Source organism: Eschrichtius robustus, chromosome 11 (genome assembly GCF_028021215.1).
Source record: "Eschrichtius robustus isolate mEscRob2 chromosome 11, mEscRob2.pri, whole genome shotgun sequence".
Taxonomy (NCBI): Eukaryota; Metazoa; Chordata; class Mammalia; order Artiodactyla; family Eschrichtiidae; genus Eschrichtius; species Eschrichtius robustus.
Window position 1 is genome coordinate 35,841,148 of NC_090834.1, and position 13,720 is coordinate 35,854,867.

The following is a 13,720-nucleotide window of genomic DNA, read 5'->3' on the forward strand; positions in this document are numbered from 1 at the left end:
CCTTAATGATAAGCAAAATAGAAAATTCACCAAATCAAAATTGATATAATGTTTTCTGAAGGGCCACTTAACAATGTTAAACACACATACACACTCACTCTCTCTCACACACATTTTTTTGTATGCTGAGAATTTCACTTCTGAAGCGGGTAGGAATGCATGTCTGAGGGGAGTAGGAAGATATAGTCTAAAAGGTGCCAAAGCAGTAACATACAGAAAAACTAAAAACAAACAAATCACCACAATCTAATTATTCATCAGTAGAGGATTTAATAAACAAAATACACCAAATCCAATGAATTATTAGGTAGCTACTATGAATAATGCTATAGAAGAAAACATGACACGAAACAGTGTCAGCATGCAAAGCAAAAATTTTACAGAAAAATTAGTCATTGGCAAGACCTCCAAACTGCCTATGACAATTCGCAGTAAACACTTATAGGTAATGCAATAAACGCACGTTTGTTTCTTAGTCATTGGTTGGAGATTTCTTAAAATTAGTTATATTACTCTTTTCTTAGGTTTTTGCCAACAAATACAGGCTGTTTCTGGCTTGGATGTCTGAGTATTGGATTTCTCAATGCTAAAAATCTCTTACAGGAGCTTGTAGAGTTAAAGTTGCTTGTGTCAAAGACAAGAATATTGCAACTCCATTAAAAAAGTGGAGTGAAAAACTGAATAACAAAGTCTTTTTAGGTTAAAATGTGTATTTTATCTATTTGCCCAACAATTCTGTTGAGCATGTACTTTCTTGGGCACCATGGTGGGAACAATACCACGAACACCACCTTCATGGGTCCTTTTCTGTGTTTATCACAGAGGAGCGGTTCTCAAAGTGCGGTCAAGGGAAATCTGGAAGGAGGGGTAGGTGGGACCCTGAGAGGCACTACTCTGACAGCTAATGGAATGTGTATGAGAATCCATTTATTTCCTATTATGCCAGATATTAAGGAGATCTGCAAAAATGTAAAATAATGCCAGTTCCTGAGCTCCTGGCAGTGACCATCATTAAGGGATAGAAGCTGACTGCTGCATGGCAGGTGTACGGCAACAGCAGAGGAGGGGGCTTCTGTGTGGCCTAGCTTAGGGGAAGGTAAGAAACAACTCCTGCTGTCTTAAACACATTAGAAATATGGCCTTTGGAAGAGGGAAGAGATGGGAAGGCGAGACCCTGTTATGACTTGGGGGTAGGCACATAAACTGTCTGACTTGGTTTTACAGAAAAGGGTGACCCCCCCCCATATGCTGGGGGACTTGTGATCATCCAGGGGACTTGAATCATATAATGAGTTTGGATTCTGAAAGGAAACCTACATATTTCCTTGGTCCATCTTCTTTATGTAGAAATGAAGGCCAAGAGAAATGAACATTATAGCAGAGTCAGGCTAAAATCTACATCTCCTGAATGATGATCTAGTGCATATCTGGTGAATCCACTTAAATATCACTTGTAAAGTCTCAAGATAATGTCACCGAAAAATCACTTCTACTATTAATAATTGTTGACTGTTAATAAGAGTGAATAATCACACCTGCATCTTGCTATTGTCACCCATTAGTTATGAGCTTACTTTTGCTAAATAAATTCATAAACATTTAAAAATTTTCTGTTTAAATTTCTAATACAATAAATATTAATAGATATAACCCACATAAACAAAAGCTCTTTGGAAATCCTCAATAATTTTTTTAGTTGTATAAGTTGTTTGAGAACCACTGTCAACGGGTAAGATTAGATGGCTGTGCAACAAAATGTGGTTATCTTTAGGTGGCAAAATGAGAGGTGGCTTTTATTCACTTTTTTAGTTTATCAGTATTCTTTATATTCCCTAAAAAAAGAAAAAAATGTTATTTTTAATAACCATGGCTTCCTTTGTCTTTCTTATGTGTGTCACAGTGCTTTATCTTATGTATGTCTTACATGTGTCACTGTGCTCTGAACCAATGACTTAATAGCGTTTTAAAAACTCAAATTCACTAAACGAGAAGACTTTGCTGAGCTTTGTTTTGGTGCTTTGTAATTATAAACAAAATATTGGTTTTAAATTATAATAATAGAAAATTTGATTGTTTATAATGGGCCAGGCACTCAATTTTTAATTTATTCTCTTAATTCTCAATTTAACCTTCAGAAAATATTGGTACAGCTTGCCTAAATTATATTACTTTAAAGTGGATTTCCCCACTGCCCAAGTATAACTCACTGAGACAGAGCTGAAAGTTTTAAGGGTACTGTTTTCCACAGGCCTTTGTAATCGTGAGACAGAGCCGAGTGACATTTGGCTCTTGAAAGCATTTTACAGGTTAAGAGAAACAAGTATAAAATAACCAATGTCTGCTTAGGGTCACGCTAAGTGCTATGACATTTTTCTCTATTCCAGTGGTTCTCAAACTTTTTTTTGTACCTAAGAATCACTTGGGGAAGTTGTCAAAAATACATATTCTCCGGGCCTCAGTCTCAGATACTCTGGTTTACAGAGTCTGTGGCAAATTCAGGAATATTCATTTTAACAAGTCTGGCAGGTTAAGTTCCCTGGCAGAGGGGCCCCTCCCACTCCACTGAACCTGATTTCTTAAAGATTTCCAGTGATGTCTTAGAGGTTAAAACCAGTGCCCTCCTCTCATGATCTCCTTGACTTTTTGGTGGCTTCTACCACACTGACCTTGCTTTCTCCTCGTGATCATTCCTCCACTTTCTTCTTTGCCTGACCCTTAAATGAAACCACTCCTCAAAGACCAATGCCCAGCCACTTTACCTTTTCCCTCAGTAAGCCCCATCGCTGGGTAAGCGCGCCTTCATCTATGCAGTATAACTGCTGTGCAGAAGTTTCTGGCATCAAACTTCATGCTCTCTCCTGGTTCCAGCTTCACGTTTCTAACTGCCTCTCAATGCTCCTCAAACACTGGGGCCAAAACGTTCCTTGCCCCTCTACATACTCTCATAAACTAAGCTCAGAAGCTAAATTATCAATCACTCTTTCTGATAGTCAGTCTCGAAGACTTGGAACCTTCTTTACCTGTCTCTCATTCCCAGTATCAAAGCAGTTGCTCAATCCTAGTTCTAGCCATAAAATTCTCCTTACAGTTTTTCATGCTTTTGTTAATGCCCTAATTAAGGTCTTTTAAATATCACCAGTTCCACCTCAAATGGTTCTCTTCCCTTCAACAACCTCCTTGAAAAGCCACTTGAATGATCTGATCAAGTGCATCACTGATTAGATCACCTCTTTGCTCAATGACTCTCAGAGCCTGCAGTGAATCCAGAGGTGTCATTTTTCTGTTGCTCACGACTATCCACTAAAATCTCCCAACTGGTCTCCTTCCCAAATGTGGCTAGTCTCTCTACCACCCACTACCAGTTCTATCATTCTTTGAGGTCCAATTCAAGAGTATCCTAAGTTCCCTAGAAGGAAAGCAAAATAGGCATTGTAGGAGGTTAGTAAGGGAAATACCCTCAACTTCTGTTGTTTAGTTGTATTTTATGGTACAAAAGGATTTCAAATGACTGTTAAGAGTTAATGTTCAAATACCAAACACATATTAATTAGAGGCTTGACGATCTTAAGCAAGCACTCTCAATAATAATAATTATAACAATATTAGTTATTATTGTAGAGACCATCTATGGAGAATTTACCATGTACTTCAAATATATCACTTTGTATACCGACAACAATTTGTCAGAAACAGAATTGTGACCTTCATTTTATAGATAAAGAAAATGAATTTCCCAGAATTCAGACCAAGATGGCAGAGTAAGAGAACATGGACCTCACCTCTACCCATGAACACATCCAAAATACATCTACATGTGGAACAATTCTCACTGAAAACGAATTGGAAACTGGCAGGAAGACTCCTGTACAGCCAAGGCTGTAAGAAAGATACACAAGGAATTGAGTAGGAAGGGAAGAGAAGCATTTGGGTCAGGATCTGTACCCCTGGGAGGGAACTCAGAGGAAAAGAGAGATTAGACAGGCAGAGACCTATCCTGGGAAGTGAGCGATACAAGCCCCAGGTTGGGTGCCCCAGTCCTGAGGTCCTATGTGGGGGAGAAAAGTGCCCTTGGCTGGTTGGAGGACCAGTGGTACCAACAGGAGGGCTGTGGGAAGCCTGGATTCCTCTTGGGAAGAGCACATGCACACTGGCTTTTCCCCCGGCAGGGCGGAGAGCGGTCGATCCTAGCAGCTGCTGGGTTTCTGGCAGCTGCCTCACCACATGCACCCCAGCTCAAGCCCAACCAATGCTCCAGCCCCACAGACTCCACATCACAGCGCAGCACTGGACCTGGGACAGCCAGGACTAGGGAGAAGACTTGACTGTGGGATGCAGAGGTGACTCGGTGCTGGGGCAGAGCCTGGGTGGGGCTGGGGCAGCCACTGGTGGCACTTACTCAAGCAGTGCATCAGAAGCGACCCAGATCTCTGACGGTGGCCACTCCACACTCTGTGTATGTGCGTGTGTGGTGGCCCCCCATACACACAGAGAGTCCGTGCGCGTCCTGCCTGCCTTGCGGAACAGTTCTATGACATGGTAGGGGCAGCAGAGGTCAGGGCAGTGATTGGCTGTGAGGGATAAAGGTGACTTGCACCACAGGCTGTGTCTGAGCAGAGCCATGGGCACCTGCACAGGCAGTGCATCAGACCTCTGTCTGCAGCTGACATGAGCTGAGAGCCTGCATGGGCCCCACCTGCTTTAGCACTTCCCCCTCTGGGGCAAGGGTCCTGGTGCAGGGAGAGGGAAAAACACACACTTAAAGGGAACAGAGCCAGTTCAGGCCATACCTTCAGGGCTTCTGCTCCAGCAACGTGGGATCAGACCCTGTCCCCGGTAGGACAGTGACAGTCGCTAAGCAGAGGCAAAGCCATGCCTCAGGTCCTGTGCAGGCTCTAGTCCCTCCAGCACCAGCCACACCCCCTACCAAGGTGACAGCTGTCTGCACACCCTGAGAAAAGATGTGACTTGCATCTACATCAAATCCAGCTCTTTCACCAAAGGCACTGGGCAAACACAGTCTGTATGGGGATACTCCCATATAAGATCACCCCTTGAAGACCGCAACAGCTAACTGTTTGACCTAAATTGATAAAGGCAGACAAAGTTAAGCAAAATAAAAGGGCAGGTGAAAAGTTATGACACTGCCCACAAGTGCTGCGCACTGACTGACAGAGAAGACTTAACCTTCAATGTATCATTGAGTGAGCTCTAAGTTTACGCCGACAACTATTAGAAGTGGATTTAGAGTATTTGGAATGTAAAAGCATACTGTAAGTGCATGGGTTGATTGTTGAACATCTGAGTAAGCTTATTGTATAACAGAGTAATTAATTTACTGTCATATACTGATTTACTTCATTAATATCTTGCTGTCTTAAAGCTCTTAAAAGATTATCTCTGATTCCAGTACTTGAGTTCTTAAGATTGTTTAGAGCTTCCTAATAAAAGGGCTCCATCTAGTGGAGCAATTCAATCATTTGGCAAGACAGACAGAAGAAGCAAGGTTAAATCCCTTACACTAAGGCCTACCAGTAGTGACAGTTTCAGAGAGATCATGTTTGCTCTGACATGCACAGTGCTTAGTTTTCACCATGCCTTGATAAAAAGGAAGAAGGTGAAGATGTTACAGACAGAGGTAAGGTACATGCAAGTACGCTGGGATTTGCTATATAAATGCAAGGCATTGACCATCGTCCTAGTAAGATACCAAAGCGGCTCTACTCTGTGGAGTTAAAAACACTAACACAGGAGCACCCTCGCTAAGCTCTGGAAAGAAACAGAGCTTGAAGGTTACTGTTATCCCTAGTAACTAGGACAAAGCCCAATATTGTGCAGGTGCTTAAAAAATGTTTGCTGAAAAAGTTCACATACTTTTATATGGTCAATAAAAATTCTATGGTTGAATAACTTCTAAAAGAACGACACAGTAATACTTCAATTCTATGTGATTCCTTTCCTTCACAGCCTCAATTAGCTGGATATGGGAAGCTCAAAATTTCCTCAGTACATCCACAAAAAAAAAAAAAAAAAAAATCAAGGTTTGTCCTTCAAGTGTTCTCATTTATATTCTCTTTCAACAAGCATTCACTGAATACTTCCAACCTGTACTAGTTGCTGATGGTAAAAAAAAAGAAAAAGAAAAAGAAAAGAATCACAAATAGCAAAATACTAAGAAATTCCATTAGTTTAGACATATTCAAAATTAAAACCCAAAGTCCACTGCAGATGAGAAGAATCAATTTGGACCGAGAGAAGAGGAAGCAGATACCTTAGAAGCAAGCACATGAAGAGCAGCAAGATACAACAATTCATGTCCTTTTAACAAGAGAGTGGAAGGTAAAATCTGGAAATCCTGAATGAAGTACTGCACTCAAACAGCAGAGCCGCCTGGGGCAATCAGCTCTACAGCACCATAGTGGCCATTAAGCATAAGCACAGTCTTTAATGCACGTTCATGAAGCTTCTTCCAGAAAAAAAGTTCTATTAACTTTTACAAGTCAAAAATACACATTTGAAAAATTTCCACAAACTAACTGTTATCAAAGGAGTCTTTGGTATGCAAAGGGTTATGGCAACTTGTGTCTTTCTGAAAACCTCTTTGTTTAGAACCCTTCCTTTGTGAAGGTTTTAGGGAACAAGGCACCGCTGTAACATTTTGACATGCTAAATGCTGTATAGGGTCATGACCACTTCCCCGTGAAGAGACGGCAGAGGTGGATTTGACCACCTGTAGACCTGAGGGGCAGAGCTGTCAAAGATGACCTGCCATGTCAACACAAGGCAACAATGTCACCACTATTTTATGTTTTTTACTTGAAGAGTTTTGAGAACTTACCGCCCAGAAGAAACTGACTTAAGTGAACCAACGTTTTCAAACAGTTGGGCCTTTGCTGCCACACTGAAAAATAATTTTAAAATACAAGTTTCATTAAAATCCATTAGAAAATCATGCAGCTCAAAGCGAAATTCAGGGTTATCAGTTGACCCAAACAGAAAAATTAGTTAACATTTGTCCCCAAAATTTGACCTGAATTTTAATTGTTTTAAACTTTAATGTAGAAGAAATTTTTAGATCTAGTCTCTAGCTCACCGAGTACCAGACAGTAATAAACCTATAGCTTCTTCCTCTGGGGATCTTACTGTCTGCATTTTTTGTACCTGAGAAAACCCTGGGAGCAGGAAAAAAGGAACACTTTTTTATTGACTCCCGTGGAGCCACAAGGGAAGAGTCACATCAACAAGACAAAAGAACTGTTTTGTGTTCTGATAGCTAAGACAAAACTAATTCTAAAATTGTTTCATGTATTTTTAAAATATTTGAACACAGTTCCTATAAAGTGAAAAGAGACAACTCTGAAAATATGACCAATAAATAAATTTGTTTCAAATCATGATGAGGGAAAGGCATCTATTTGAAAAGTGAGACTATTGGGTAGAGAGTGAAAAGAATTAAAACTAAGGTACCCTAGATAATTAGAAAAATTCCTATATTTACTAGAAGAGAATATAAAATTCTTTGAATGGTTTTTTCAACTAGATATTTAAAAACTATCTTATTTCTTTAAATGACAAACTTTTTTCCCAGAGCTGAGCCATTTGACAATCTGAAGGATCATTTTACACCTAATACAGAACATACAGTCTCTACATTTTAATTTCTACTTTATCAGTAAAAATCACAAAATAGAAGCTCTTCTCTTTCCCCCACAAAGGACAGAGTTTATATTCTCCCATCTTCCTTGACATATTTGGCTTAAAATTTAATTTCCCTTAAGGGCTAGAGCTATACACACCAGAACTAGAGCAGACAGAGTTACAAATATATCTGCCTACATTGTGGTAGTTGGATTTCTGAACATGAGAGATAACATATGTGAAACGCACTCTGAAACCAAAGGTTCTTGTCAAAGAAAGGGATGTACTAATAAATTTAAGATGCTGTTCCTATGGAAACAGTCTTAGTAAAATGCCTTACTGGACTTACAATGAATAATTAAAATGTCAGGAATACCACCATATTAAGAATGGGCATGGCATAAAAGAAATAGCACAGACTCAAGTTGGAGAACCCTGGCTTACAATCCCAGCTCTGCCACTTACCAGCTGAGTGTGTGTGGACCTTAACTTTCCAGTATTAGTTCTAATCATCTCTAAAACAAGATTTATACTACCTACTGCAGAAGGACACTGTGGACCTTAAAAGAAATAACAATATGCAAGGATGCTCTGTAATACCTCATACAGCATTTGGAAAAGCTCAGCAAAAGTCAGGAAAATAAAATGAAAGGGAGAAAAACCTTCCTCTTTGGATTCTCTTACTTGCTTTTCCAGTTTCTCATTTTCTCCTCTTTGCCCCCTTTCTGTTCTCATCTATACACCCTACCCTCTCGGCCTTTACACCTCTGGGTCATTTCTTTCAATCAGAAGCACTCCCTCTTGCCTTTCATGTTCCCTGTTCTCTCGGAGTTGTTTAAATCAGTGAGTACGCAGGTAGGGGAGACATAACGATGGAGAGGAGAGAAAACCAACCCTCACCAGATAGAAAGCAGCTATATTTCTAACAAAGAGAGGGAGGATCAAGGATATGGGCAGTCCCCACAGCTGAGTGGTGGATGTTTAGCTTTTACAGGAAGGCGTCTAGTTTCAAAACCCCAAACCACTATATTATACATCTGTTTTCATGTCTTTAAATTAAGCCATAGCTCTGCTTCTAAGGAAAGTGCCTGAAGAGTCTCCCCATGAGATTTTATATGTATATCCTAAGCGTACTACCTTTCACATCACTTGTAAAAGAGGACAGGGTCCTGCAGAAGTTGATGGCACCCACTCCACAGATGAGCATTTGGCTGTGGGAACCCTAAGGGTTCTTTTGCACACCCTCAGCCCCTGTATACCCCGGGAGGCACAGCAAATAGCAAACAAAGGCTCTCTCACTTACACGGAGCCGGGTCGCTGGTAACCATTGCTGGAGGCAGCGTCTAGCCTTAACTTCCTGCACATTTTGGGAGGCAGGTCTGGGTTTGGCGGGGCTTTGGGCGTCTCTTTGGAGCCTATGGAAGTTAAGCTTTGAATGGATCCACTGTAGCTCTTGTTTCCTAAAGAGAAAGCCCAAGAAAACAGGCAAGGTGCTATTAGACAAAATAAGAGCCCTAACACAGTCCATGCGCATAACAAAAGGAGGCATTTTTCTCTGAGCCCAAATGAGAAGGGACAGAATGTTCTTTGAGCACAGCAGCCCATCACTCTGGGAGATCACAGTCTACCGTAATTACAAAGACATCACCTCACAGAGATGGAAAGATCCAGGAAAAATGTCACAGCATACAGGAGTTTTAAAAACCCTAGCTCAGGAACAAAGCAGTTAAGCATTGTCTGTCCCTTCACTATTAATTTTTCCCTCCTTCACCATGCTGAACAATCCAGCAGGTGACACAGGGACAATGACATCCTGCACAGGCTCCATGCTGGCTTACCTTCCGCTGCAGAGATGGATCTGAGAGAGGAAGCTGAGGCTCTTTTCAGTCCTGAAAGCCCATAAGGCCCTTTCTTGGCCAGGTCTATGGGTGGGGACACATCCCCTGGGCTAGCGACCGAAGTGACACTCTGGCAATCTGATTCTGCATCTGTTTTAGTTGCATCTTCTCTAGAACTTGACTCAGGACTAGTTGTCCAGAGACCAAGACTTTTCTGTCCATTGGAAGGTGATGGGGATGCAATCCAAGGAATCCCTCCAGATTTCTCCCTGGGAGGGCAGGAAGCGGACTTTGTCGTGCTGTTTTGTTCCGAGGAGTGAGAGGAAAGCGACTCGATGCTCCCCATGGGTGTGCTGTCCGGGCTGCTGCTATAGGAGTCGCCTGAGCAGGGGCAGGGGTGGGAGAGAAAAGAACAGCGGCTCTCTGTTGAAACCGTCACCCCCAAACCCTTCTGTTCTCCAGCGCTCACATGCTCCGTGGCCACCTGACCCCACTGAAGTGATAGGCCTTTACGTGCTATGGAGGACTGTTCCTCAGTTCTGGAGAAGTGCTTTACAATATGCATTTGAACTTGGTGAACGCTTTTTTCAATACTATTCAAGGGAGCTTTTATATGTGCCCTGCCCGTATGAAATAACGTTATTTCTTGAAGCATTAGTGGGCTGACTTGAATTCAGACAAAATTTGCTTCTGAAACAGGACTCACAAGTACGAGAAATAAGATTTCTTGATGATATTAAAGAAATCAATGGAAGGGGGAAATGCTGAGACATATGTCTGCCTTCTTTTACTTTTCTGATCTTAGGTGATTCTGAGTTACAATGGTATCTGAGTCCTCCTTCATTCAAAGGCACCATTAACAGTCAGCTGCAAGTTATAAGCTCCTCACAATTTTTAAAGAAGGATTTTTCTCCTTTTTCTGCTAAGAATGTAGCAACATAAGAAAACTGGCTATTTTAACTGGCTGTATTTTTTAATGTTTCTACAAGTACGGTATAAGAAAAAAATCAGAGAAACTGTAATAAAGTATTCAAATAGTATATCTAAATTAAACACTGATTGTGGGGAAAATTGGGAGTGTGGGGAGAGGGTTGGGAGTCTAAAATAAAATGAAAATGGCCACAGTTTAACACATGCTTTGGGCTCAAGCTGCCACCCACCTTATGGTGGGGCTTGGCTCAGAATAGTAAGTTAGCGATAATGTGTGGTGCAGATTCTCTTTTTATTTCTTTTCTCTCTGTTTCAGACCCTTTGATACCCAAGAGATGATGCTTTAAGAACATAATGTGAAAGGAAGGAAGAAAATGACTGCCTCAGCCAGGCTTTCTCTTGCTTTCTTCTCTACGACTTTGACAACAGGACAAAACCTGCTACGAAGTAGCACCCGATGTACTTAATCACCATTACAGAGAAAAAGGGCATTGTGCAAACTATTTTTTCCCTTTGTAGCAGGAATGAATTTGCTTGTCCAAGGTACCTTCCAACTATACTGACAGAGACTATGTAATGTGGCGGGGGGGGGGGGGCAGGTGTTGGGACGACAGCACCAGTAAGAATATCTTCTATTTCTACCTAAGTACTAATAAGGTATGATAAAGCCAAATTAATGAAGAAGGCATCTCCCTGAGGCCAGTACACTTACTATCGGGTTCTGCCAAGCACGGGGTATACCTCCCTCTGGGCTTCCGGGAACCTGTGGAGAGGCAGATTGCACGTGTCCTTCGGGATCCAGATCGAGACTGAGGCTGAGGAAGAGGGATGCTTGGGTCTGGGGCAGTATGAAAAATCTACATAGAAGAAAAATGGACTGAGGTCAGTAAAAAGGTAAAATTGACATTTTCATCATAAATTGGCTTTGAGAGCTACTAAATAATCTTAGAACTATACGTTACTTCATCAATTGCATGGCAAGAGATGCTTGATACAAAAAATAAATATCCTAGAGCATTTATAACTTTTCCATTTACACTGAGTCATTTGCTTCCTCTGGGTTTTCTTTTTTATTCTTCCCCATTCCCCAACAGTGGAATTCAGATTTTCCAATAATTTTAAGAAATGTGTCAAATATTAACAAATGTCTATGTCAAGACACACTGATTCTTTTTACTATGATATTCTCTTTCACCTTCATGCTGAACATAACCTGAGGGGAAGAGGCTCGTTTTGTACCATTCCCCAGCTGAGCAGCCTCTTGCTTCTCAGGAGAAGGTGCTGGCATGCTGTTGGCCCTGAACTGTCAAGAATAGGACAAGCTGCAGGCAGAGGTCTGAGCACAGCTGTAGGACGCAGCCATGCACTCTTGGGTTTTAAGAGCGCTTCTTACAGTCTTAGCTAGGTGCCAAGGATATCCTTCTACAGGCACTAGAAAGGAACTGGGGAAGGAGAGAGGCGCTGCCATCTTCTCACAAGGACTAGATCAGACATAAATGGATCACAATGTTTAGACCTTCAATGGCTGAGTTTGCTTAATAATCCAATCAACTTGGCTCTCCCAATCTCTCACTTTTATAGTTATTCTAAGATCTCACTCTTTTAAAGAAAGCCTCCTTAGGGATTGGAATATAGAGAGGGTTTCAAGACTGTTCCCTGATTATTTTCTTTTGTTTTATCTAGAATATTAGCTCTGCTGTATAAGGAGAGTCTAATTCCAAAAAGCTCAAAAAAGTTAAAATAGACTTAACCGCAAAATGATTCTAAAGTATTTTCTGAGTATGAGTAAAAAACTCATTATATAAATACTAAAGAAGAAAATCTTGACAAGTAAATAATGTCAAAAGAAAGGAAATCATTTACTTAGAGGATTTTGAGAAGCACTTAAAAACTGAACAAGAGAAAAAGAAAATCAAAGTCCTCATGAAGAAGTAAATTTATACAAAATTTACAAGACTGACGCCAAATAGGAATCTGAGATCATAATGTGAGGACCATAGATGATACAAATGCAAAATTTCTTCTTAGAAGCCAGATAACATTTTATACTTCCACATGAGAATTCAGTCTACCTTTTCATAGTGCTCTATCAGAATTTCAACCACAATATTCTGAAATTTAATATTCATCATGGCAGCCACAGTTTCTTCCTGTGCTCTCATTAGAGTCGGACCAAATATGACACCAAGGTTTGAGACAGTCATGAGATTTTGCTGGCTGTGTAGTGACACTCTGCAAATAAGAGGAACAAAATATTTTAAGTTATATGTTTAATAATTATTAAATGTTCTCATCCACTAAACTTATGGCATAAAATATAAACATGCCATTACAGGCTAACTTTCCCAAACAGTCAGGTTCAGCTACTCCCAACTGGCACTAGTGGGTATAGTCTAAAAAGATGTAAAAAGTTAACACTGGCCAAAGTAAAACATAATTACAAAGGTTAATCTATTGAAGGAAAAAATCTTGATTTCCTAAATTGAGTTCAATCACCCTAGAGAGATTATCAGCTGTTTGGTATTTCCTACAGTACTATACTTCTTTTAGAACAGATGGTTAAGAGTAGGCTGGTTGTCAGTCATAATGGCCATCATTAAAAAGCCTGCAGATAACAAATGCTGGAGAGGGTGTGGAGAAAAGGGAACCCTCCTACACTGTGGGTGGGAGTGTAAGTTGGTATAGCCACTGTGGAAAACAGTATGGAGGTTCCTCAGAAAACTAAAAATAGAATTACCATATGATCCAGCAACCCCATTCCTGGGCATGTAACCAGACAAAACTATAATTCAAAAAGATACATGCACCCTTATGTTCATAGCAGCACTATTCACAATAGACGAGACATGGAAACAACCTGAATGTCCACTGACGGATGAATGGATAAAGAAGATGTGGTACCTATATACAATGGAATACTACTCAGCCATAAAGAAGAATGAAACAATGCCATTTGAAGCAACATGGATGCAACTAGAAATTACAATACTAAGTGAAGTCAGAAAGAGAAAGAGAAATATCATATGATATCACTTATATGTGGAATCTAAAATATGACACAAATGAACCTATCTATGAAACAGAAACAGAATCATGGACATAGAGAACAGACTGGTGGTTGCCAAGGGGGAGGGGCTTGGGGGAGGGATGGATTGGGAGGTTGGGGTTAGCAGACATAAGCTTTTATATATAGAATGGATAAACAACAAGGTCTTACTGTATAGCACAGAGAACTATAGTCAATATCCTGTGATAAACCATAATGGAAAAGAAAATATATATAAAAAGAATGTGTGTGTGTGTGTGTGTGTGTGTAT

The 13,720-nt window shown here is 40.6% G+C and overlaps 1 protein-coding gene across 1 annotated transcript in view; it reads right to left on the bottom strand.

The window, feature by feature from the left end:
• Positions 1-13,720, bottom strand: part of ARHGAP42 (Rho GTPase activating protein 42) — a 281,271-nt gene that overhangs the window by 3,988 nt on the left and 263,563 nt on the right. Inside the window, exons 18-22 of the mRNA XM_068554521.1 lie at positions 12,476-12,635; positions 11,116-11,260; positions 9,474-9,854; positions 8,939-9,095; positions 6,836-6,898 (exon numbers count right to left, since the gene is read on the bottom strand). Of these exons, the coding sequence (XP_068410622.1) occupies positions 6,836-6,898; positions 8,939-9,095; positions 9,474-9,854; positions 11,116-11,260; positions 12,476-12,635 (906 nt within the window). The remainder of the gene's footprint in view (positions 1-6,835; positions 6,899-8,938; positions 9,096-9,473; positions 9,855-11,115; positions 11,261-12,475; positions 12,636-13,720) is intronic.